Raw genomic sequence first — 27,131 nt, forward strand, 5'->3', positions numbered from 1 at the left:
GCTCAGTAGGTTTTGGAGCCGAGCTTTTGTATATGTGTTTATTTTGGGTTTCTTTGCTGCTGACCTGAATGAGCCCCACATCATCATCCTCATCATCCTCGCATCAGCCTCGAGGGCCTCCCTTCAAATCCGCAGAAGCATCTGTACACGACCAGCACACGTTATAGAAGAACTCTTGTTGTTTTGCACTGAGAGAGAGAAAAAACCCTGAATGAATTAAACATCTGACCGTTTCCTGCAGTGTGTGGGATATTTGATTGTGTGTGTGTGTGTGTGTGTGTGTGTGTGTGTGTGTGTGTGTGTGTGTGTGTGTGTGTGTGCGAACAATGAAAGCTCTAGCCGGGCGTTTGGCTCTCTTTCGTTCACTTGCGTCTGATGTTGCTCCCGTGCAGACAGGAAAACCATTCCACAGGGAAGCTCGCTCAAAAATGTGTGGAAAAATCTTCTGGAAATCAGGCTGTAATGAATGGACACCGTTTGAACTGCAGTCCATCCGCTCGCCCATTGAGTTTCAGAGTTGTGTTGAAATACAATCACTGATTAAGGCCAAAAGCACTTTGTGCGAGCACGCGAACACTTGGCGGTCAGCTTAAACGCACTTATGTGTGTTCTTGAGCTGCTGTGGCGGCAGCAAACCTCAGTCCTCAAGGGGGCGATAGAGTTTCCTGCAAATGTTTGTACCCTTAAACCAGGTGTATTATTTTTCAGGTAGCTCCTATAAACATGTCAACAGCTTCACTTTAACTTACTTGCTCACCAAGATTGTCTTCAGACTGTTGCTCTGCCGTGACAGTAGCTGATCTGAAAGAAAACTGACAGTAAAAGTCACTTTAATGCTTTCCATATCATTACTGAGAATTCAGTGCATGAAGTTGTGTATATTGTTTCAGACTATATTTCAGGCCTAGGTCACAAAACAAAAGTTTCACCAAATGGAATTACAAAAAAATGTTACATTAAAATATTATTAAATAAATACACATATTTTTATGCTTTACAAATGCATGGAAGCCCACAAAAACCATGCATTTGTCTCCGGCCTTTCTTAAGTTTATATGCATTAGAAATATATCATATTTAATTAATTTATATTATAATGTTTCATTTATTTATAATATTAAATTGATGTATTTATATGGAAGCCCACAAAAGCCATGCATTTGTAGACATTTTCAAGTGATATGCATAAAAAATATATTTTATTTTATACAACACTTTATCAAAAACAACACGATTCCATAATAGCCACGCATCTGTATCTGGCTTTCCTCAAGGTAAATTCATTAGAAATATATTAGATTTTTGTTACATACTGAAGCCCAAAAAGGTCATGCATTTAGCATTTCTTGAATTCATATGCATTAGAAAAAAATTTATTTTCTACATACATATTTATTTGTTTCTAAACATATGGAAGCCCAAAAACCCATGCATATGTCTCTATAACTACTGTCAAGTTAAATGCATTAAACATATTTTGTACATCTATTTTCAAACACATGAAAGCTTCAAAAAAATCATGCATTTGTCTTTAGTTTTTATGCATATAGGGTTTGCTAGAAAATCCAGAGCACCATTGCCCAAATCCGTCTCTCTCCAAGACACCAAAACCCAGAGCATCAACATTCAACTTTTCCATGGCAGAGGGGGGTCTTTGGCACTCAGCATGCTGGGAATTAATTCAATTTCTCTGACATTTATTTGTTTGCCTTTGATGAAAGTCACATAAGCAGCTTACAGCAGTTAATGAAGGCTGAGATCAGCCGTTCGGATGGAGCTTCGCACTGCTGGGATTTACTCGCTTTTCCCACTTTCCAGCAGCTCTCATCTCACACAACTTTTACAGGCTACAAGAACTATTTGCTCATTTTGGGATCATTTCAGGATAACATACCAGCAGATTTTCCCCCTCGAAGGCTCCATACACACATCAGTGCATCAGTGGATTAGGATCAAGTCAGTAAAGTGACCCCCCTCAGATCTGATGAGTTTAAAGTGATGTAAGAGCGCTGGGAACGCGGTACGGTGAGACCACACACACACACACACTAGACCCAATGACATTTATAATAAATCACACATCAGCTGCAAAAAATCAATCTGACGATCATATTAAAGCTCCAGATGATTCACTGTTGCATCAGCAAAATAGTAAATGTAGGCCTTTGCTAAAGTCTCCTACTTTTCATGTTCCTCCTGCAAAAAAGACCCCAATCTCACGTTTCTCCTCTAGTTTCAAAAGAGATCTCAGCAATGTCTCATGATGCTCAGACCAGATTCGGCAGAATAACTACAGTTTGCAGATCTCAACTCAAACATTTCTCATCAAACTGTTCAACGACCAAATGATCTAAACTGGTTTACATCATTTGGCATATTTTGCCAAATGACATATTTTGGCATATTTTGCCTATTATTAACTCAATAGTGTCTATCTAACTTTAATTTAGTTTACCATAAAGAGTTTTAGTTGCGGTACCTCACATTCGATTTAAAGACGTTTGAATCAATCTCATAGTAGCTTCAGAAAATCATCCAGACTATCACATCAAAGCTTGAGATCCTTCACTGTGTTGCATCAGCAAAATAAAAATGGAGAGTAAACTGAGGCCTTTGCTAAAGTCTCCGTTTAAACATTTCTCCTGAGAAAAACACTGCAGTGATTTCAAGTTCATCTTCTTTTAGTTTCGAAAGAGATCTCAACAATGTTTCAGGAGGCTCAGACCAGAATAAACTATGCCAGAATAACTGAAGTTTGCGATCAAAAGTCTTAAAAGTCAAACATTTCTCATCAAATTGACCAAACGAGCAAATACTGAGACGTGTATTCTAAAGCTCTATACTCTTACAGTATGTTGACTCTTAGAGTCTTTAATCTTTCTTTAATTTGGTTTTAGTTTTAATGAAATTAGTTTTACTTGCAGCTCCTCACGTTCTATTCAAAGACATTGGCATCAGTATATCAGAAAACCAGCTCTGGACCCTCCGTCCGTTGACTACTCTAAATCAATCGTTATTTTTAATTTTAGGAAAAACATCTGATTCATAATATAAGTCTCATTTCCTCTGGATCTGTTTTAGATGTCTGGTATTTTGTTTCATTGAACACAAAGCTTTCTCAAAGATTTCAGCTAAAACACTCGTAGGTGTGACATCACCTGCCAAAGTCGAGTACTTTTGAGTCTGGCTTGCGTTTCGGCGCCTTTCGGTACACCACAAGCCAAAACAAAAATGCAGTTCGGCACAGACATCCTGGAAAATCACAAAGCGTCCTCAGAATCCATCGGTCATGTCTGTCTTTTGAGCGTTTTCCAGTACACAAATCCTGCGCATGACTAAACGTACTCAGGCCTAGAACTCAATGAAGGAGCTGAGCTGATTTCAAAGGCTGTCGGCTGTATTTCAGACTAATAATCAGCTGTTGTAACCGGCGGGTCAGAGACAACACACAGGCCTCGGACGGACAGAGCTGGCAGGACTTCTGTGGAGGAAAGCAGGATAAATAATCAGCAGGGAATGAAAGCCCACCTGTAAAACACTATCAGCGTGTGGGAACGAGACAGAGAGAGAATACACCGCAATGGTGGAAAGTTTGAGCGTTTCTTTGATATTCTGCAAGATGGTCAAACACACTTGAACTCTAGAGTCTAGAGTATAAAGAACGGACGTGCTTCTCTCGAGTCTTCCATGCTTGTTATTTAATTGACCTAATTACCGCGCAAACCAACGGCCGATTTTCAAATTCAAACGAGTAATTTTAACGGCCGCGCTGGCTGCGGGTTTGGCGGGAAGAAGAAACCATGAAACCATGACTCAGTACCGAAGCTTTAGCGTTGTCAGAGCAAACTGGATTGAACAATTACCTCAACCAGCAGGGAAATCAATCAGGCCGCAAGCGTGGGAAACATCATGAAACATTATTGGTTCAGAGGATTTCCCGCCTCTGTACCTGCGCGCCACGATCCTTTGAGGCGGGAAGCGTAGCGCCTCAGACAGAAATGAAGTAGTGTGAGCCGATTGCTTTTCAACACGGTTCCGATGAAAAAGCTTTCCGTTTAAATAAACACGCACGGGTTTATGCCGACAGAGAAGGGGGAAATGGGATTTGGCTCACAGCACCGTGTTTTAAAGCTCGGCTTCGAATCTTTTACAAACAAAGAGAGCCGAGTGTGATTTTCAGAGCAGTTCAAACAGAAGGAAACGAGCTGCACCCCTCTGGCTTTCCCTGAGTTTTTATGTATTATAGATGGTTATAGTCTGATTGTTGCATTAATTTAATATGAGGAAAATACCACCCAACTCTAATCTGGGGGCTGTGTGAAAATGTAAATAATAAAAATGATTTAATTAACAAAAAAACAAACAAACAAAAAAATAATTGGCCTGAAGTAGATGTGATATCATTTAGTCAATTTCTATGAATCCTAAACGTTGACTAAATTATCTTTAATAATAATCTTCAATCATTATATTATGAAAAGTGCTGCTGAAGTGGAGAATAATCGCAGTCTTTGAAGATAGACGAACAGATGCAGTAAAGACGAAGTGTATTAAAAACACTTAAAAGTGTATTTTGGACGTTTTCTTCCACTAGTCTGAAAGAAAGACGTTATGAGCAAAATCTCCTCTCATTAGTTTGTGAACAGAGCCCTCTAGTGAAAAGATATATAAATATATACAACAGTTTTACTCTGATTTTCTGTTAAACAAATATTTATTAGATTGTATGAATGTATAAGTGAATGTGTATGTACCTTTCAAAAAAAAAATTTTTGATAGCTAAATAACATTTTTATTTCTTTTGTACATACATTTGTAGCCTAACTGTGTAATTTTTTCATAATCGTTTGGTGGGGGGAAAGAGATTTAGTTCTAAAACATTTTTACTGCACTAAACATTTTCTTTGGGGTTAGTCTGTAGTCGTTATATAACGCTTTATATAAAAATAATACGTCCTCCTCAGTTGCATAGCCTACGTAAAGCGTGCGTGATGCGAGCGCGTCTACGTGCTGAAGTTCTTCCTGTTCTCGTGCCCCGCACATCCGGTCGGCCCGACACGCCGCTGCTGGATCTGTTACATGCGCACTGAGTCGCTTGAGCTGGGCGGCTGATGATGGAGCGGTAAAGTTCACGGTAAGGTGCGGTAAACTTTACCTTATCCATACATTTACACGGTCGCGGCGTGTTTTATTAATTTATATGAAAGTTCCGCGCGAGGCTTTTGTCTTGATAGCGCGCGCGGCGGCGTCATCATCATCATCATCATCATGATTACATTCACAACAATCTTATCCGCCAATTAAGCCGATAACTCACTTAACCACCCACGTGTGTTAGTTAACAATAATCACGGCCGTCGCTTTTGTATTTCGGTTGCTGTACGACGCAGGTTTGTCGTTATTTCAGCGTGTTTTTCTCAGTCTGTCACGCCACGTTCTCTGAGGTTCGGTACGCGCGTGACACGCTTGTCGGTTAGCAGCGCGAGCGCGCAAGTCGGTTATTTTGATAATACGAGAACGTAATCGCGAGTTAAGCGAATATCCGAGCTAAATATAATTTTGTGGTACAAATGGAATAGTGTTTTGGGGTTAGTGGGTCATGTGAAGTTGGTAAAGCTCACTATTGCATCAGAAAAAGTACTGTTACAGAGGCGCTGTCAGGTGATAATAGATTACTATAGCATTTACACTTACAGAATACTCTAGAACTGCATGTCAAAACACTATAGTACCACGTCCTTAAAGCGTTATGATGCCATACCAGGATATTTTGTCGCTTGTGTTCGTGTGCACACAGTGAAAGAGAGAAAGAGCGAGTCAGTCGTGCTGAAAGAGTGATGATTCAGCATGTGTGTGTTTGTTTGGTCACAATTATTAGTTGCTCTGATGACGTCATTTCACTTTCTAAAGCGCTTATTGGTGTTGAATTGCATTGTAATCAAACATCCCTTTGTTTTAATTCATTCTGAGTGATGATGTCTGAAGGTGTCTTTACACAGATGAGTTAAGGCTGCTTAAAATTAAGTGTGAAGATGTAAAATAATGCTGGTTTTCACTCTGCTTGAGCCCAGTATCAAATTATACAGTTGTAATTGCTGTTTAAATGCATTTATGCTACTTCTGAGCAGATTATTTTCTGACATTCACATGGATGTGTGACCTGAAACAGCCATGTTTATCTCATCATACTGTGATATTTTTATATTATTTTGTAATATAGCATCACACAAGACTATGTAAAGTTGAATCATTTTTGTTTACGTTTTTGCACTGTCAAATTCAAACATGGAATTAGTTAATAAAGTTAATAAACATACTTTTTGTGTTCCACCTTTGCAGTTTCAGTTAATGCAACAAACGTGATTAATGTAGTTAATAAACAATATGTCTTTCCAGTGTGATCTCTCAACCACATTACCACAAATGAACTATTTTTATATTGACAGATTATTAAGACCTTTTTGATCAGATTGTTATATTGACAGATTATTAAGACCTTTTTGATCAGAATGTCAGACTGTTTACTTGTTGTATTAACAGTTGCAAACTTGCTCATTGCTAATGCTCTTAATCTTATTTACTACGGCTGTCAAACAATTAATCGCATCTAAAATAAAAGTTTTTGTTTACATTGTATATGTATGTATGCTATGTTTATTTATTATGTATATATATAAATACACACATGCATGTCTATATTTCAGAAATTTTTTGTTTGCATATTAAATTTATTTATTTAGAATATAAATATCAGGTACTTTTTTGTATGCAATTAATCACGATTAATCGTAATATATATATACTGTATGTGTGTATTTATATATACATAATAAATATACACAGAACACACGCATATTTTTTGCAAACAAACTTTTATTTTGTATGCATTTAATCACGATTAATTGTTTGACAGCACTATTATTTACTTGGTCATTAAATGTTTTATAGTCATTAAATTGTACTCTGTTTATTAATATTATGTTAGCCATCGGTCATCCTGCTCTCTAGTTTATCAGTGGAGCACTTTTTTTTCCTACATTATTATGTTGTTGTGTGTACTGTAAGATATAAAAGTCTGACTCATGTTTATGTGGATGCCTGTGTCTCTCTCTCTCAGATGTGTGTGTCCTGTTTGGAGATTTGGGATAAACTGATCGAGGACAGCAGCTAACCCACGTATGGCCTGCGAGTCGGCGTTACCTGCCATCATGGACGAGCAGGCCCTCATGGGACTGAACCCCAACGCCGATGCCTGCTACAGGCAGAGGGTGAGCGCAAAACACTACATCAGATCTTTCAGTGAACATATACACACTTGAATCGTTTATTTACTCACAGATGTCTGCAGAATTCAGTTTCGGTCCCTGGCATGTTTTGCATGACTAATACTCTGAATGCATCGTAAATAATACAATTTTACTCAAATTCGCTGTGTTTTTTTTTTTTCAGGCGCTTGCATATTTTGAGCAGTTGAAAGAGTCTCTGGATGGATGGGAGGTGTGCGCTCAAGCCCTGGCTAAAGGGGTTTACAGGTAAGATGGACTGCATGCTGCAGGATACTACAGTGTTTCACATAATAACATTTTAATTAATACGATGCATTTGTGTTTCTCTGTCAGTGACGATCATGTAAAGTTCTTCTGCTTTCAAGTCTTGGAGCATCAGATCAAATTCAGGTATCACTGAATCTTTGTATTCATATAAACTCTTTATCATCAGCTGATAAAATGCATCGTAAAACCTTGAATGCAGTGCAAGTCGCTTTGGATAAAAGCATCTGCCAAATACAGTACAGGTCAAAAGTTTGGAAACATTACTATTCTTAATGTTTTTGAAAGAAGTCTCTTCTGCTCATCAAGCCTGCATTTATTTGATCAAAAATACAGAAAAAACTGTAATATTGTGAAATATTATTACAACTTAAAATAATAGTTTTCTATTTGAATATACTTAAAAAAAAAAAATTTATTCCTGTGATGCAAAGCTGAATTTTCAGCATCATTACTCCAGCCTTCAGTGTCACATGTAACATCCAGTCTATCACATGATCATTTAGAAATCATTCTAATATTCTGATTTATTATGAGTGTTGGAAACAGTTCTGCTGTCTAATATATTTGATGAATAAAAGGTTAAAAAGAACTGCATTTATTCAAAATAAAAAAAAAATTCTAATAATATATATATTCTAATATATTTTCTTTTTATCTAATATATATCACTTTTTATCAATTTAACACATCCTTGCTGAATAAAAGTATTGATTTTATTTAAAAAAAAAAAGAAAGAAAAAAAAAAATTACTGACCCCAAATTACTGACCAGTAGTGTATATTGTTATTAAAAAATATTTATATTTAAAACAAATAGCTTCTTTTTTTTTTTTTTTTTTTTACTTTTTATTCATCAAAGTATCCTAAAAAAGTATCACGTTCTGAAAAAATATTAAGCAGCAGAACTGTTTCCAACTTTGATAATGAATCATCATATTAGAATAATTACTAAAGGATCATGTGATAACGATCCTAAACATTCAGCTTTGCATCACAGAAATAAATGATAATTTAAAGTATAATAAACTCAAAAACAATTATTTTAAATTGTAATAATATATCACAATATTACATTTTTTTCTGTATTTTTTGATCAAATAAAATGCAGGCTTGATGATACAAAATGAAATATAATAAAAACATAAAAAAAATAAATGTATACAAACATTAAACAAAAAAAGAAAATAAAGTGATATTTTGAATAAATATTACAAGGTGCAAAAAAAAGCAACATGCACAGATGAATTGTTTATAAAAAGATCTATAAAATGCATTTAGAAAAATATAAAGTGCATTTTAATTTCAAGCCCACTTTAAACCTGGAAAGCAAAGAGAAGGATGTGTATTTAAAGGGAGACTGTGTCAGTCACATATTAAACATTAATATAGAATTAATCATGTAACTAATTAGACTTGGCTCTGAAATTGATAGCTCCTGGTCTGATTTTGCTCTGGGTTTGTTTTTATTAAAGTTTCCCTATAATGTCAATGTATCCACCATATTTTTAACCTAGAAGCAGGTGAGGCCATTTGTAACGTGAATTGAGTGGATAGAGTTTCATGCAGTTTTTAAAATTGTATAAATGCTGTGTTTTGCAGACACGGGTCACTCACCGCAGCTCAACAGCAGCTGATCCGAGACACCCTGATGAAATGGTTGCAGGCTCAGGTTAGTATTGTTTACCGTTTCATTGATATTCATGTTGAATGATGAAAAATCCGGTTGAATCATTTGAACTATGTTTTTCGTTCATGTACTTGCATTTTTGTTTAGTTGATGAACGTGCATCCAGAAAAGCCCTTCATCAGGAACAAGGCGGCGCAGGTTCTGGCCCTGACGTTTGTGATGGAGTATCTGACGTTATGGCCCAAGTTCTTCTTCGACATCCTCAATCTGGTGGGACTGAATCCGAACGGTGTGGACATTTACCTACGCACGCTGATGGCTATCGACGCTGAGGTGGTTGATCGGGACATCCTGCACAGCCCTGAGGTAAAACCAGGCCCAACTCGAGGCGAAATCTGTTTTCTGCTCCCGTAATGCCATTAAAACGACTCTCTCTCTCTCGGTCCGATCTCAGGAGACACGCAGAAACACTCTGATTAAGGACAGCATGCGCGGGCAGTGCATCCCGGCGCTGGTCGAGTCCTGGTTCCAGATCCTTCAGACGTACCAGCACACCCACAGCGAGCTGACCTGCCAGTGTCTGGAGGTGGTGGGCGCATACGTGTCCTGGATCGACCTCAACCTCATCGCCAACGACAGGTCAGAGCAGCTCTGATGCAGGTCATACACATGTGTCCCTGCAGCACAAAAGCAGTCATAAGTAGCACAGGTATATTTGTAGCTATAGCTAGTGCTGGGCGGTTTGACCAAAAATGTATATCGCGTTTTTTTCTAAATTATGCCGGTTTCCCGGTTTATGACGGGTTTTTTTTTTTTTTTTTCATGCATAATCAGGTGTACAATGTATTTTCTGCTGGTTGATATTCCAAGACGTGCTTTTAGCCCGACAGCACTTGCATAAAATGGTTGTTTGGTCGACGTCGGATTTTTGGAAACCAAAAACCCTCCAAACAACAGACCAGGCCTCTCTTTTTGGACAAGTTCTTCTGTGTGTCATGTTCTACTAGTTCTGCAGCATCCACCTTCCCTGTAACGCCTGTTTCACACATACTCCTTCTGCAGTCCGCTACTGATCCGCGGCTGTTTCGTCCACAAACACAACATTTGTTCATTGTTGTTTGATTTCATATCATGTAAAAACACACACACACACACACACACACATATATATATCTGTATATATATATATATATATATATATATATATATATATATATATATATATATATTAATAATTTTTTTTTTTTTTTTTTTTTCTCAGCATTGTGAGTCTTTTATCACAGAACAGTAACATATAGACATTAATTAGACCTGTTTAAACTCAATAAATATAAACAAACGCAGTATTCATGCATTTTACTTCTAGGTTTGTATAATAAGCTGCTCAAGCAAGCGGCAAAAACATTTAAACACAATAATTAGCCTACTTTTCTTGTTAAAATATTTCAAATTAAAACACCACAGACAGAAACAGTCTCGTGCCTTTTGCATTTAAATCTTTATCACAAGCAATCCCACGGGTCTTAATGAACTTTGTTTTTCTGCCTTCATAAAAGTGAATATATATATTGTTTTCCTTGTTTATCTAAAGTTGCTCTTTTTCTTGTTTTAAACCTAGTCAAAAAAAAACCATGTGTTGCGTGTGAAACAGCTTTAATTAGTATACATTTATTGTGAAATGACTGGATTTTCGTGTAAATCCATGTTCATTTTTCCTGCGAACAATGCGCTTTCACAATTCAGCGCCTGCAGCACAGCAAAGATAGACTCGGTACATAACGTTCGCTGCACTGCTGCAGACGCACCGCTGCTGGAACGCACTGACAGACCGCAACCGCGTGCAGAACGCTGGAATCCGTTAACATGGGTGCGTAAAAAAAATGCGCAACGCATACGCACTGCAGACGGAGTATGTGTGAAACAGGCGTTATAACGTAACACCAGAGAACTACTGTGTTTACCGCTGTCGCTGCTTAGAAGTGCAACATTGTAAAGGGTCCGTCTGAAACAGTGTGCCGCGGCGCAGCATAACGTTCCGAACATTGAGTAATTAAATACATTGGTATGGCGGTATATTAAAAATGAATATCGTAACGAAAATATACACCGGTTTTCGGTGTAAACCGGTATACCGCCCAGCACTAGCTATAGCCAACAATGGGTCAAAATGATTCCAGGGTCACACGTGTGACTCAGACTGACCTTCCTTGAGCCTCACGTCTGTTTATGTGACCGCTGTGTGTGTGTTTGTGTAGGTTTGTGAATCTGTTGCTCAGCCAGATGTCCATGGAGGAGCTGCGTGAGGAGGCGTGCGATTGTCTGTTTGAGATCGTCAATAAGGGCATGGATCCTGTTGACAAAACCAAGCTGGTGGAGTCTCTGTGTCAGGTGCTGCAGTCCGCGGGGTTCTTCAATATCGAGCAGGTGTGTGAATACATGATTGTTCTGGAAAGTGCTCATCAAACCCTTTCAGGAACTTGTTTTATTCTGTTGGTGCATTTAAAACGGTTTTTTAACCATGTTAATCTAATGTAGTCTTATCATGTAACATCTTACTTTTACTTTTGAAAAACTAAACCTGACTCTCTTGCCATGAATCTAGCAATAGAAACTGGCATGGCAATATTATAATGATATTCTTACTTTTATAGTTATACTAGACAGGTCAAAAACAGTGGCAATTTGGCCTATGAAAACTATACATGCCAGAAATGTTCAGTATTTTAATTTAAGAATGAATCATTCTAGAAAGAGTGGGGTGATTTTGTTGGGGATTGTATTTGCACAGAAAATAATAGTATTTTTTAAATCTAGAAAAATTTATTTGCAATAGGGCTGTCAAAATGGCTGAAAAACTAAGGTTTCGTATTTAAATATTATCAATAATCAAATTATATTAAAATTTAAAAGACATAATTTAAAACTTTCGGTTTCTCTCCTGATGACGGCGCATCGAGAAAAATATTACTAATGCACATTCCTTCAAAGCAATAAAATAACACGACTGTCTTTGAAAAAAATTGCATAATGTTTATAAACCATATTTAATTAAGTTGCTTAAACAATTAGAAACAAAACAGCATCATAGCATCATAGGTATGTAAGTATAGCTTACAGATGACCGAAAACCGATCACAAGTAGTACTTTTCATTTAAAATCACGAGATGCAGTGGGATGGGGAAAATCTGCCATAAAGTCTCGAGACATGTCTCTTAAAAATTGAACTTGCACTAATTTTACATGGCTTTCTGAAAATGCGTCTCTCTTGTGCGAGACGCGAGTGCAGCAGTGATAGATGGTGATAAATACACGTTCTGTGTGAATGGCTTGATTCCAGTTTTGATGTAAACAACATCGTCTCCGCTTTGATGGTCTCATTTTTCACAATATTTTAAATGAAGAACGTAGCAGCGCCGCATCTAGATAGGCTTAAAAAAAAAAAAAAAAAAAACGTTTAAATGCGATGACCCCTACATCGTCAGCGCATCTTGTGTGCCACTGATAAGACTGCCTGACGCACACCTACAATTCGAATGCAGTGTTTTTAAATATTCAAAATTTAAAAAAAAACAAATATATATACAAAAATCAAAAATACATATTTGCAAACCATCTTTTATAAAAACAAAAATATTTCTAGTATTACTGAATTTTTGTATGCCACGATCTCACGGTTTCTTGACCAATTCAGTATCACTATAAAATAATAATAATTATTCTTACTATGGTTTTATTGTAAACAAAATAAGAAAAATATTGTAATGAGACAATTATGCTATAAAATAAAAAGTCAAGTATATACCGTATTTTTCAGACTATAAGTCGCACCTAAGTATAATTCGCATCAGTCCAAAAATACGTCATGACGAGGAAAAAAAACATATATAAGTCGCACTGGACTATAAGTCGCATTTATTTAGAACCAAGAGAAAACATTACCGTCTACAGCCGTGAGAGGGCGCTCTATGCTGCTCAGTGCTCCTGTAACCTATCAGATCGGCTGCATATTTTACAGTTTGTAATCTGCAGAATAGGATTTTCTTTTGGGGGGCATTTTGTTTGCATTCAGTCTTTCTCAGTTGTCTTTAAGTTAATATTTCAGTTAACAGTTTACAGTTGTTTTCAGTTAATGTTTTCAGGGATATGCTACAGGAGCACTGAGCAGCATAGAGCGCCCTCTCGCAGCTGTAGACGATAATGTTTTCTCTTGGTTAATTTCTCTTGGTTCATGTCAAATTAATTTTGATAAATAAGTCGCACCTGACTATAAGTCGCAGGACCAGCCAAACTATGAAAAAAAGTGCGACTTATAGTCCGGAAAATTCGGTAATAGAATTATTTGTTTAGTACAACTATAGTCACATTATTAATATTTACACCTTAATTTAAAAAAGTAATTTTTTTTTTTTTTTTTTTTTTTTATGTTAAACCATCAAGCTGTTATTTTTTGCAGGTTGCCGGGAGTGATGCTCTTCACTTTGAAACCCCATATAGTTGCCCTTATATTTGTTTTATTATGGCTGCACTAAGCCGTATAGTGATATCGATTTTGCTATATCTCAAGTTGCATGTTAATCACTTTTAAGACTGTTTTCTCTCCTGTCACGTCCATCAGGAGGAGGATGTGGATTTTCTGGCTAAGTTCTCTCGGTTGGTTAACGGGATGGGTCAGTCTCTGGTGCTGAGCTGGACTAAACTCAGTAAGATGGGCGATGTCAAGGTTTCGGCCGAAGCGTTGCGTGCGGTGGAGGCGAAGGTTCCCCTGATGCTGCAGCTGCTCATTCACGAAGATGACGATATTTCAGCCAACATCGTGGGCTTCTGTTATGACTACCTGCATGTTCTCAAACAGGTACACATGCTAAACTCTCTTCTTGAGACTGACAGATGATCTACCCATGATGCTCCTCTTTAACATGCTGTGTTGGTGTTTTTCAGCTTCCAGCTCTTAATGAGCAGCAGAAAACAAACGTGGAGGTACGACAGCATCACAGGCTCATATCTCAGCTGCATGAGTGTAAATTACTGCTGTTGTTTATGATTGTTGTTGTCTTGCTAATAGGCGATCATGCTGGCTGTGATGAACAAACTCAAGTACGATGACGAGTATAACTTTGAAAATGAGGTCAGTGTGGAAAGCGTGGTCTGTTTTTTTTTTTTTTTTTTTGTGCTTTGGCAGTATACATGTATAGTGTTTGTTTGTGCCAACGAAGTGTTTAACTGTGTAATAATATAAAATACTTTTTTTTTTTGTTATTATTATTGCAATTATTATGATGTTATGAGCCATAATGATATATAAACAATTAAAATTCTTACTAAATAAAAAATTATTAAATAACAAAATAAGAAATGTTACAATTGTAACATTTCACCTTAAAAAAAAAAAGGAGCTATTTAAGAAAAATTATTATAAAAAATTCTGTAAAATTATATGATTTAATGAAATTGTTTAATTATATTGTATTTAATTATAATAAAAATTTAATATTTATGGTCGTCTTAAAATCTTAAACCATCTAACTTTTATTTTGATGGAAGAAATGAGCAGAAACTAAACTAAACTAAAAGTCTTTAAGTCTTTCTTGACTGCAGCATTTTATTAGTGTCCTGCTTTAAATTATATTAGGTAATGTTTTTTCTCAGAAATTACTTAAATTGCATAATTTTTTTTTTCAATGGTTTATCCTGCCAAAATATCACAATCTTTATCAAATATCAAATTAAAAGATTGCTTTTAATTATTATTTTTTTTTTTTATGTAACAAATAGTTATAAAATGCAATTCATTTGATTATTATTATTTAGACTATTTAAAATTTTATTACTTTTGAATTTGCCATGAATATAGCCTTCAATGTGGATATGGAAATATCAAATATCATATAAAATGCTTTAATTATTTAGTATAATAAAAAGCTTGACAGAAACTGCATGAAGGACTTAAAAAGTCTGTTTTGTTAATTTGAACTTCTCATTTAAAGTATAAGAAGATGGGGTTGACACACATTGCATTCCCAAATTCATGATAAAGCGACTTCTGAAACTCACAACCCGTCTGTTTAATTTTACAATCGCACTAATCCATATTGTGATTTCGGTTTTGTGATAAATTGTTCAGCCTGGATCTAAATCACAGTGTTTGTTTCTCTCAGGGCGAGGATGAGGCCATGTTTGTCGAATACAGGAAGCAGTTAAAGATGTTGCTGGACCGACTGGCTCAAGTAACACCTTACCCCCTGCTCTAATCAAACCACAGATTCACCAACTACACCAAACAATAATACACAAAATACCATGTACTCCTTGTTCTTCTGAAACGAGGGTTTGACGCTCTAGTGTTAAGTAGTGTTGTCAAAAGACCCGGTACTTCGGTACCAAGTCGGTACTAAAAAAATGAAAATGTCACGGTACCAGGTTTCTGTAAGTACCGAGGACCCGGTCAACCCGGTTCTTGACCCATACAGCGCTATGATTTCCGCGAAGCAGAAAACGCGGACGGAATCTCAAAATCCAGTCATGAAAATGAAACTTACATTTTAATACGGACAGTCACGGAATTTGTCAAAGTTAGCATAAATTAATCAAATCAAATCTCCATATGGACCAGTTTCTGTAAATGTTCTGCGCGTCTCTGTGTGAATGAATGAATGAATGAATGTCAGAGACGTGCGGTTTTGTTTAACGTGAAGCGCGTGACGCTTGCAATAATTTCAGCATCTGCCGTCTCAATGAGGACATAAATACATAAACAACATCACCAGAACTGTTCTGAGTCACTTCACAAGCATTTTACCGTTTCATTTGAGTAAAACCAGAGTCAATTTAAAGGTATTCACTGCAACCCAGGGTTTCCCACACATTGATTTATTACAATATCAAAACTGACCGCCACAAATAGATTTTGACTTCATTGAATAAACATATGAGCACTGCACGTTTCAAAATCAAAAACCGATGCGGGTGTTTTTATATCACTGTATTTCAGAAGGAAACCGACTGTATTTAGAACATTTTCGATTTCATTTTCATTTTGCATGTAATGCTTGATGAGGCAGCGTTTGTGAGCTCAGCGCTGCTTTGCAGCCGTTACCGGAGAATCCTGTATCTCTCCCGCTCTTAAAGCGCCTCCTGCTGGCAGAAAACGAATTTGCATATATATATATATATATATATATATAATAGAGTGCAAGGAACCTGTCAAAATAAAAGTTCATTTTTACATAAAGGCATTGTGCTAGAAATATACTATTATTTAGTAGAATGTATGTGATACTGCTACCACTGTTGAGAAAAAATTAATAAAACTTTATTTTATAAAGAAATAAATCACACAATTTCTTCCATGTTTTAATTTTAATAGCAAATCCCCTTTATTTAACAAAAATTAAATGTGTTTAAATTTCATTAATTAAAAGACAAATTAAATTTGGGTTAAACTTGTTCACTGTTTTTCATAATTATATTACTTGTAGAAGGTTTTTTTTTTTTTTTTTTTTTTTAATACAGTTGTAAATAAGCATAAAGAATGGCATTGGTTTTATTTTTAGTGATAAAAAGTTTTTTTTTTTTTTTTTTTTTTTTTTTTTTTTTTATTAGCATATTTTTGTGTTTTGCTTTGGTACCGAAATTGGTACCGAGAACCGTGGATTTTCACTGCTATCGGTACCGAATACTGAAATTTTGGTACCGTGACAACACTAGTGTTAAGCACTCGTAGACTCGGCATGTAATGCATATTTAACACATCATAAACTTGAAAGCCCATCTAAAGACATGATTTCTGTGCGTGCATGTACAGGAACTGGCAGACGGTGCAGTTCATGGAGGTGGAGGTGGCCATCAGGCTGCTGTATATGCTGGGTGAAGCTCTTCCTGCGTCTCATGGAGCGCATTTCTCTGGAGACACCACGAAAACCAGCACGCTGCAGTCCATGATGAGGACGGTGAGACTGACATTCGTCATTTCTCTCTAAAGCTTCCTGATTGAAAAGACAGTTTGAATAAATCAGTCTCTGCACAAAATAACATGATGTTGTGAATGTGTTTGTGTAGCTGGTCTCCTGCGGCGTGAGCGAGTATCAGCATTCCTCTGTGACCCTGGAGTTCTTCGAGACCGCCGTCCGTTACGACAACATCACACTCCTAGAGCCTTCATCACATTCCTAATCCTGTTCCTTTGACTGTTTTGCCCTGCAGCGAGGTTGGTTTTGTGTCACGCATAGTTTGAGATGTGAGAATGATGCGATCAGATTCAGTTTGACCCATTAAAGCGGTGTTTTTGTTTGGTTTAGATGGCGTTTTTAGACCATCGTGGTCTGAGGCACAGCAGTCCGAAGGTGCGCAGTCGAGTGGCTTATCTGTTCTCACGCTTCATCAAAACCCTGCAGTGAGTTACTCTACACACACACACACACACACACACACACACACACACACACACACACACACACACACATTAGGTGAAAGGATCAGTTTATATTAGCTATTAGCAATCTCTCTATTTATTTTTAGATGCCCCTTATTCATCGTTTTTTATACAGAGCTAGTAAAACATATACAGAAAATTTCACATAACTAACATTACAATTTGTTAAAATTAGATTTCAGAATGTATTTAGTAACAAAAAAACTGTTCATTTTAAATATTTGTTTAATAGCCATCATTTTATTAAGTACTATGAATGAATACTAATGCCTCTATTAAATGTTTAAAAAAAAAAAAAATCTGAATAGTAATTATAGCCATTTAACATTACAGTACAATAGAAACCCTCACTTTTAACATTCAATAGACCTGAACTGCAAGTTATCAGATTGTTTTTATTTATTTATTAACAGTTACAGAACATAAAAAAACCTTTTAGTTTAAGTAATTTATTTATCATATTAATTTTTGCATGTTAATTTTTTACATATTAAACAGTTATTAATTAGCAGATATTTAACTATTTTATTTTATTTTAATGTTCTGCATTTGTTAATAAATGAATACAAATAATCCGATAACTTGCACTTTATGTCTGTTATATATATATATATATATATATATATTTATATATATAACTTTTAATTATTTATAATAGTTTTTATAACTTTTTATGCATTTCTCCTCTTCTCTAGCTTGTCTAATAAACCTGGCATTATGCATTACAAATATTATTTAACGTAAGCTTTTACAGTGCATTCAGTGTATGCATTCGATCAGTTCATGCACTGATAATTATGCTGTTTTCTTGCTTATTTTCACAGTAAACACATGAATGCATTCATCGAGGACATACTCAGCAGAATACAGGACCTGTTAGAGCTCGCTCCACCGGTAACAGCTCATAACACTCGTATGAAGCAGCATGTAAATCAGCCCTAAACAGCTGCGTGATCGCTCCTCTCTCTTCGTGTGTCCAGGAGAACGGCTTCCCGGCGCTGCTGAGCAGTGATGATCAGCTGTTCATGTTTGAGACGGCCGGCGTGCTGATCGTGAACGGAGAGAGTCCGGCCGAGCGCAAGCAGGCTCTGATGCGCAGCCTCCTGACGCCGCTGATGGAGGCGTTTCGCATGCTGCTCGCAAAACTGCCGCAGGAGGCCGGCGACGAGAGACAGGCGGTGCTGGCCGATTGTCTGAGTCACGCTGTGGGATTCGCCAGGTAAACACAACACTCACAGCCTGACGATTAAGTAGATGCTGTGTTGACTTGAATCAATCTTTTAAAGTGACAAACCACCAAAGGTTAATAAGCTAAATATTTTAACCTAGTTAATTAATCATAGTGCATTAAGACAGTTGTTTGTATTACAAATGTTATATTTAAATATGCAAATAAAACCCCAATTAATGCACTAATTTTCATGTATTCGCAGAAGTACAGAATACATACAGAAATAAGAACATTGGATAAATCCAAGTTTAAAACTTGTTTAATTTTGTGGACATTAGGTTTTTTACAGAGGAGGTTTTGTATTTTTTTTTTAAACTTTTCATAGATAAAAGTAGGAATAAAACTGTAAAGTTTGATGTATGTGAGTGTAGAGGACACTTTAAAGGCATTTAAAGTTGCGTATTGTTTCTGAAATCTATAAACACAAATAGATAAAGTGAACAAACACATAAATGTGTATTTTAGATGTTTTCTTTCCACTAGCCTGAATGTTATTGGAAGCAAAAATGACCAAAATATTAAAATTGGCCAGTGACTAAAACATGGTTATTATAGTTAAATAGTATAAAATAAATGTCAACTAAAATAAAATATTAAAAACCTACATTTAAAAATACAAAATATTAAAAAAATTTCCAAAACAAATTTAATTACTTAATTTAAATTAAACTTCAAAAATTAAAATAAATATGATTTAAAAAAGCATAAAAAAAAAATAAACTTGATTTATTAAAATAACTATAACCTAAAACTGGAAAAAAAATTATTTTTAAAGACATTTTAAAAATATATGTATATATAATAATTAACAAAAATGACAAAAACACAACAAAATTAGTAAAACTTTAACTACAATTAACATGAAAGCAGAAAATACAAAAAAAAAAAAAAAAAAAAAAAAGTGACTCAATGATAGTAAAACACTGTCCTGAAAAAAACAATGGTGTCTTGCCTGTTATTCGTGACCCTGGAGCACAAAACCAGTCTTAAGTGAAACTGAGATTTATACATCATCTGAAAGCTGAATAAATAAGCTTTCCATTGATGTATGGTTTGTTAGGAGCTATTTGAAAATCTGGAATCTGAGAGTCAAAAAAAAAAAAATACTGAGAAAATCATCTTTAAAGTTGTCCAAATGAATTCTTAGCAATGCATATCACTAATCAAAAATTAAGTTTTGATATATTTACGGTTGGAAATTTACAAAATATCTTCATGGAACATGATCTTTACTTAATATCCTAATGATTTTTGGCATAAAAGAAAAATAATTTTGACCCATACAGTGTTTTTTTGGCTATTGCTACAAATATACCCCAGCGACTTATGACTGCTTTTGTGCTCCAGGGACACATTTGCTCTCACATGAGTGAGCGCAACTTAAGAAAGCTTGACCAAATGAAGAAATTCTAATCATTGCATGGTGTATGTTCCTCTTGTTCAGTCGCACCAGCAAGGTGTTCAGTAACAAGCAGACGGTGAAGCAGTGCGGCTGCTCTGAAGTGTATCTGGACTGTCTGCAGACCTTCCTGCCGGCGCTCAGCTGTCCCGTCCAGCGAGGGCCCCTGCGCAGCGCCGTGCGCTCCTTCCTCCACCGCATGATCATCTGTCTGGAGGAGGAGGTGCTGCCCTTCATTCCAGCCGCGTCGCAGCACATGCTGAAGGACTGCGAGCCCAGAGACCTGCAGGAGTTCATCCCCCTCGTCAGTCAGATCACCGCCAAGTTTAAGGTACAGGGCTGCACGGTTAATCAGAATAAACAATTTACAGTAAATGCTGCTCCACACAAACACAAGTTTGGGTCCGCTGACAGTGCATTTGGAAATGCAAAATCTGTAATAGTGCGTATCAACAAAAGAGAAGTTTAAGGCCTCCCTATGGTTTTCCGTCCAGAGTTAGATGATTGAAAGTGAAGAAATCAAGACAACCATAAATATTATGGTTGGTTTTCTAATTTTACAGTTTTTACAGTAAATACATTTTTTTTACAGTGTGAAATATAATTTAAATATAATTATTATATATTTTTTACAGTGAAATATTCAAAAAGTAGCAACTCTCATTTTATTTAATAATACATTACAATTTTATAATTACAGTATTATATAATATTTAACTGTTAATTTTTATTTTATGGCGAAATATTCAAATAGTACAGTTTTTTTTTTTAGTTCTTTTTTTTTAGTAGAAATAAATTATAATATATAACATTATGTAGTTTTTAACTGTCATGTAATTATTTATTGTTGTTATTTTATGTCCGTATTGATATATAATGACACAATTTTGTCCAAATTGTGCAGCCCCACAAAAAAGCTTAGCAAACCTGTATTTTTTTTTTTTAATCACAATTTTTAGTAGAAAAATCACAAGGTGTTTTTATTATTTATTTATTTTTTTTCTCTCCAAATCATGCAATCGTACTTTCGCGGACATTTAACTCTGTTAGTGCTACAAGATGGTTTGCATTTGTACATTTAGCAGTGGTTCGTGAAATAAATTCATATATGAATATAAGTTTAATAATAATACAGTTCATGTCATGATCAGGGATCCTATGCAGTATGGAAAAAAGAAAGAAAAGTATGGAAAAATATTTGTTTCCAGACTTTTGCCGCCCAAAAAAAATTTTATAATAAAAAATGAAGAATTTCATATAAATTAATTTATTGTACAAGAAGTGAGATTTAATGGCAGCTGTTTCGTGATTCTTTAGTTATTGTCAAATATGCACTTTTTGATTATGCAGAACGCAGGTTATAAGCATTGTGGCTTTCTTCTTTCAGTATTCATAGCATCGTATTACATAGCCTCAAGGACCTTTGCAAAAATAAAACACATGCAGGCGAGAAACCATTAAACTTAGCACATAGGACGATGCACACGGAGCCACCAATTGTGACATCAGCCCATGTCTTGTCCTCCACAAAGTATGCATTAAAGAGACATAATGCATTGAAATATTGCATACTGCCCTAATGAAAGACCAATTTTAAACTTTTTACAGTACCAGTCTTTTTTTTTATAGACCCTTGAACTTGGCAGATTTTGTCAATTTCTGCACCACCACAAAGGATGTGTTAAATTGGACATTATGCCTTGATATTAGAGGCAATAGAATAAGAAAAGCCTAATTTTGAGCAAGTAGATCTGTTAATTCATGTGCAGCCATGCTTTCATTTTATTAATAATGATGCACAAAGGAAATAGAAATTTTAAATCAAAACCATAAAAAAAATTCCCATGCGCATGTGAGTATTTTCTCGAGACCACAAAAACGTCTCTTGTGTGCATGTAAAAGTCTATTGTATTTTTTATTTTAGGGACTTCGCTAGGTTGTCGCTACGAGAAAATCAATTAAAAAACCCTGAGAAATTAATATTTACAGATGACTGTACTGTATACCAAATATAAAGCTGAAAATAATACTCTCTGAATATACAACAGCACGAATGAACAGGGCTAAACCTAGTACCACTGATGCATGGCGATGTTTTTCTACCAAAAATTTGGATTATATGAAGGAATGACTATAAAAAGTTTTTTTTTTTTTTTTTTTTTTTTTTCAGATTGTAAAATATTGATATGTCTGTTGTTTCCCATTTCTTGTTTTGTTTGTTTGAATTGATGTTGTTTTGTTGAATCAAAAATTTAAAAAAAATAATACTCTATTAACCATTTATGTTAAAATAGGGTCAGAAAATGGAAATTTTGAGTATGGGAAAGTATGACATTTTAAAATGGAAAATGGGTGGGAACCCTGAATAATTCCTATGGACTCTCCATCTCTCCCAGAACCAGGTGTCTCCTTTCCTCCAGGAGATCTTCATGCCTCTCGTGATGGCCATATTCGAGGTGTTGTCTCGTCCAGCGGAGGAGAACGATCAGACGGCCGCGTTAGAGAAGCAGATGTTGAGAAGAAGCTACTTCAGTTTCATTCAGACCATCGCCAGCAGCGGCATGAACGAGGTCATGGCCAGTCAGGGTGAGCGCTGTCCCGATCAGAAACACAACACACCTCTGTGTCTGAAAACCTGAACTGACTTCATGCTTCTGTTCGGCAGGAGCTGAGAACATCGAGCGGGTGCTGTTCACCATCATCCAGGGAGCGGTGGATTTCCCAGACCCCATCGCCCAGAAAACCTGCTTCATTATCCTCTCCAGACTGGTGGAGCTCTGGGGTACGAACACACTTCAGGCACCGCAGACTCACCAGCATCTTGAAATCTTACAAATCTTTTTGTTAATTGAAATAAAGTTGGAATAAAATATAATATTAGGTTACAAATTAGAAAACAACTACCTGAAATAAATTAAAAATTAAAAACTCAAAAAAACCAAAAAAACAAAATAAAAAAAAAAAAATCAAAAAATAAAAAAAAAAAAAAAAAACTAAAAAAACTAATAAAACAAATAAGTAATAGAAAAAATAACAAAATAACACTTTTAACATGTTATGCTTTTAATAAGGGTGGTTATCATTAAAACTATTAAAATATTTTATTAACTGAAATAATATAAATATTAGGTGAAAAGTTCAAATAAACTGGCAACTAAAGGAAATAAAGATTAAAAAAAAAAAAAAATTACTAACTGGAAATAAGTTTAAATTAAACCTGACTAATAATCCAAAAACAAAAGCACAAAATTATTAAAAATTAAACAAATGAAAAATTAAAATGGAAAAGCGAATGCAAAATATTAATAAAAATTATAATATATAACACTGAATTTACACTGCTTTTAACTTGTTATTCTTCAAAATGGGTTGTTATCATAAAACTATTAAAATAATTGTTGTAAAATAAAACGCAAAATAAAATAAATAAAGCTTTAATTAAAATAATTTAAACCTAAATAATATCCTTAAGGAGAAAACTAACAGAACTGATAAAAGTACATAAAATTGTTACAAACTGAACAAATTAAAATAAAAATGGAAAAAAAGTGAATTTATAAACATTTAATAACTATAATAGTATATAATAATACTTATATAACACTGCTTTTAACATGCTGTCTCTCTCTCTCTCAGGTGGAAAAGACGGTTTGGTGGGATTTCCGGATTTCATCTATAAGCATATCGTCCCAGCATGCTTCATGGCCCCTCTGAAACCAACCTTTGACCTTTCAGATGCCCAGACTGTTCTGGTACGTCAGTCAAGGCTTTCATAAACCGCTTTCACTAAATGTCCGACGGTGGTTTGTAATGATTTGCTGTTGTGTTCCAGACGCTGTCCGAGTGCACGCTGACACTGCACATGATTCATCTCAAGAGAGTGAGTCTGAAATCACCTCAGCTGATCGTCTAATTCAGACCAAAACAGTTAGGGATGACATGAGTTAATAGAGTATGAATCTGACCGCAGGCTGTTGTAATGCTGTTCACACAGGGGCCGGAGTGTATTCAGTTTCTTCAGGAGTATCTGCCGTCACTGCAGGTCTCTGCTGAAATCACGCAGGTAACTGACACACACCTGCTTCCATCAGGATCAGCGACAGCATTCAAGCATTTCATTAAAACTATTGACAGATACACACAAATACAATGGTCTTTACTAAAACATGTCAAAATAGACATTCAGTTTAACTTCAGGAGATTGTAACAAATATTAGTATTGTACAGTAGAATGTACTTGTCAGAGTGATAATGATTTTTTTTTTTGTTACTTGATTAACAGTTTTAATAAAAGGAATTAAATTTAAATTTGGTTGAAATTAAAAAGATTAAATTGATGTGTTACGCCTTCATTTGATTAACACCATTTTTGATGATAAATTTGTGTTTAAAAAATATTTTAAAAAATAAATTAATTAAAACAACACAATAGAATAAAAAAATGCTAATAAATGATTAAAGTTTTAAGAATTAATAACATTTCATGAAAAAAAAACTAAAAACTAAAAACATTTCATGAAACAAAAAATTAAAACTAAAAATTTTAAATAGCCCTAAAAATTATTATTATTTTTTTTAAAACATTCAATATTTTTGATTTACTTTATTTAATGTATCAATTAAAATTGAATCAAGAAAAATTAAAAAGAAAAAAAATTAATTTTAAAAATTTCATACAGCCTTAAAAATTTAAGGGTTTTTTTTTTTCTTGTTACAAAAGTTTAATTTATCCATTAAATTGGAAAACTTAAAAGAGAAAAAAAAAACTGAATTTAGGAAAAACAGAAAAATAAAATTTGGTAAAAATAAAAATGTTATAAGGCCGTATACAGAAAAATAACCCTAAATTTTTGCACCTACTCTAGTCCTTAAAACATTACAACACAATCGCATCAGATTTAAACATTAAACTAATTTTTTTATCTATATTCAGTATTTTTTTCATCTATCTATTTGAGCGTGCTGAATCTTCGTCTTCTAGAAGGAAGTACAGACTGATCTAGACTGCAGTACTGTAGATGACGAGTCAGTATTGAACTGTTTTTCTCTTCAGGAACTCTGTCAAGTGCTTCAGCAGCCGGATGTTAAGGTTCTGAAAAACTACATGAAGGTATTTCACGAGCCTTCATGTTGTCTTCATGTACCACGGAGTGTTAGGTTTTATGGCTGTTTTAACACACTTCTGTTGTGTGTGTGTGTGTGCAGGTTTTCTTCCAGCAGGCCAAACTTTAAAACTGGAACCGTCAAGCGGAGCCTCTTACAGACCACCACAACGACAGAGCTTAGCATAGGAGCTACTTTTGCACTTAAAGAAGCGTAACCACACCCTTCCTGTCTGCGGGACACGGACCCCCAACAGGAGTCACGTGGGGATTGGCTGTCATGTGATGTGACCACGCCCCCACACCGACCTTGGCCCAATCAGAGTTGTGCTCTCCATGGAGGTTTAGACACCCAGACTGGAGGCGACGTCTGCGATTGGACGAGACGTCACACTGTAGGTGGGGTTTGTGAGGGTGGGCGGGGCTTCAATCCTAGACAGAAATAAAAGACATAAAATCTTAAACACAACAAATACAACAAAATATAAAAAAAAAACTAAAAAATACAAAAAATACAAAAAAGAATCTAGAATGAATTTAATGGAATGTTTATTTTTTTGTGTGTGTGTGCTAGAAATCTGGATTTTTCTCAAATTTCAGCGTAAGAAGGGCCGGTTTAAGAATATTTAATTGCTATTTTTTTTTTTTTTTTACTTGCATAAATGAAGCATAGGTTTTAGTTTGATGTGATGAGGTTAACAAACGGAAGTGCTCTTGATGTGGACTCAACCCGGCAAATTGTTTCCTTTTTGAATCAAAAATGTCTCTTTTTTTTTTTTTTGAACCGCTAAATCGTTAGCAGTCTCCTCTAATTTTCCAAATCATATGGCATTCCCATCAAAGCTGTACTGTAACTCGTAGCGTTTCCCAACACTAAACGTTTATCCGCTCCATCACAGTCTCAGATTCAGTCGTCTAATGCCTTTGAAGCCCATTTGAAATATGCAATGTAACGTTACGAACTGTGAAAATACTACGAGGTGGTTTGATCCTTGGATCTGCCGTGGGAATGCTTTGCTTGAGTTGTGCTGCTAGCAGTTCTTTTGTTTGGAAATCTACTTTGTGTAAAGTTTAAACTCTCATCAGAGGGACATCTCGTTATGGCTGACATAATGACATTGTTGACAATCTGTGTTGTGATTTTTGGAGACGCTGCACATGTATTAACCCTTTCAGCCCTGGATCCCACTTCAGACAGAAGCGCCCTAAACGTTTCTTGGGTCTCAACATCACATTGGCTTTAATCATGATCGGGGAACAAAGGCTTATCCCAAAACAAACTGGACGAAGCACTTTTTCATAAGCTGACATGTAACTTCTAACGTGAGAATGAGTGTTAAAGATTGTTTCTCTGTCATTACCCATGAGACTTTGCTTCAGACGTCCTGTGATTTGCCCAACACAGACCTGTTAAGCTCCGGTCCTGCTCGTCAGACACACTGTGTTTATGCCAAAAAAAAAAAAAAGAGAGGAGAGAGAGAGACACGAAAGGTAGACTGTGTAAACTTGATTTATTTTTGATATGCTGGGACATGCCCTCTCACTCCCTTTTGTGGATCTTTTGTCATGACCAATAAAGTATTTACTAATCTCCGTCTGATCTCTAGCTGGAGGTTTATTTGAAGTGGCTGCGTTCTTGTACTTGTGCAGATTCAGGAGAACAAGCATATTATATATGCATAATAATATGCACAGTACACACATATATTATGTAATCAAACTTATTTTGGATGCAATTAATTATTTTACTTTTATGTGCTTTTGTCACTTGTATTAGTTTTTTTTTTCTTT

The 27,131-nt window shown here is 35.5% G+C and overlaps 1 protein-coding gene and 1 long non-coding RNA gene across 2 annotated transcripts; one reads left to right on the forward strand and one right to left on the reverse strand.

Annotated features, from left to right (window-relative positions):
• Nucleotides 1–71: 71 nt before the first annotated feature.
• On the reverse strand, nucleotides 72–4,357 carry LOC109100103. Its single transcript, XR_006154445.1, has 3 exons — nucleotides 3,864–4,357; nucleotides 750–812; nucleotides 72–188 (listed from the first exon to the last, which is right to left on the reverse strand). It is a non-coding gene; the product is annotated as an uncharacterized LOC109100103 (long non-coding RNA).
• A 621-nt stretch (nucleotides 4,358–4,978) lies between these two features.
• xpot (exportin, tRNA (nuclear export receptor for tRNAs)) lies at nucleotides 4,979–25,591 on the forward strand. The gene is given in 25 exon segments (XM_042721570.1): nucleotides 4,979–5,134; nucleotides 7,118–7,268; nucleotides 7,450–7,532; nucleotides 7,620–7,676; nucleotides 9,152–9,221; nucleotides 9,327–9,545; nucleotides 9,634–9,818; nucleotides 11,435–11,603; nucleotides 13,796–14,032; nucleotides 14,119–14,157; nucleotides 14,243–14,305; nucleotides 15,336–15,460; nucleotides 16,982–17,126; nucleotides 17,236–17,341; nucleotides 17,461–17,569; nucleotides 18,433–18,502; nucleotides 18,589–18,827; nucleotides 20,284–20,569; nucleotides 22,635–22,824; nucleotides 22,904–23,020; nucleotides 23,875–23,990; nucleotides 24,071–24,118; nucleotides 24,233–24,301; nucleotides 25,292–25,348; nucleotides 25,444–25,591. Coding segments are annotated over 24 exon segments (2,916 nt in total). The 5' UTR covers nucleotides 4,979–5,134; nucleotides 7,118–7,178; the 3' UTR covers nucleotides 25,471–25,591.
• The last annotated feature ends 1,540 nt before the right edge of the window (nucleotides 25,592–27,131 follow it).

The sequence above is a fragment of the Cyprinus carpio genome, chromosome B4 (genome assembly GCF_018340385.1).
Source record: "Cyprinus carpio isolate SPL01 chromosome B4, ASM1834038v1, whole genome shotgun sequence".
NCBI classification, from domain to species: domain Eukaryota; kingdom Metazoa; phylum Chordata; class Actinopteri; order Cypriniformes; family Cyprinidae; genus Cyprinus; species Cyprinus carpio.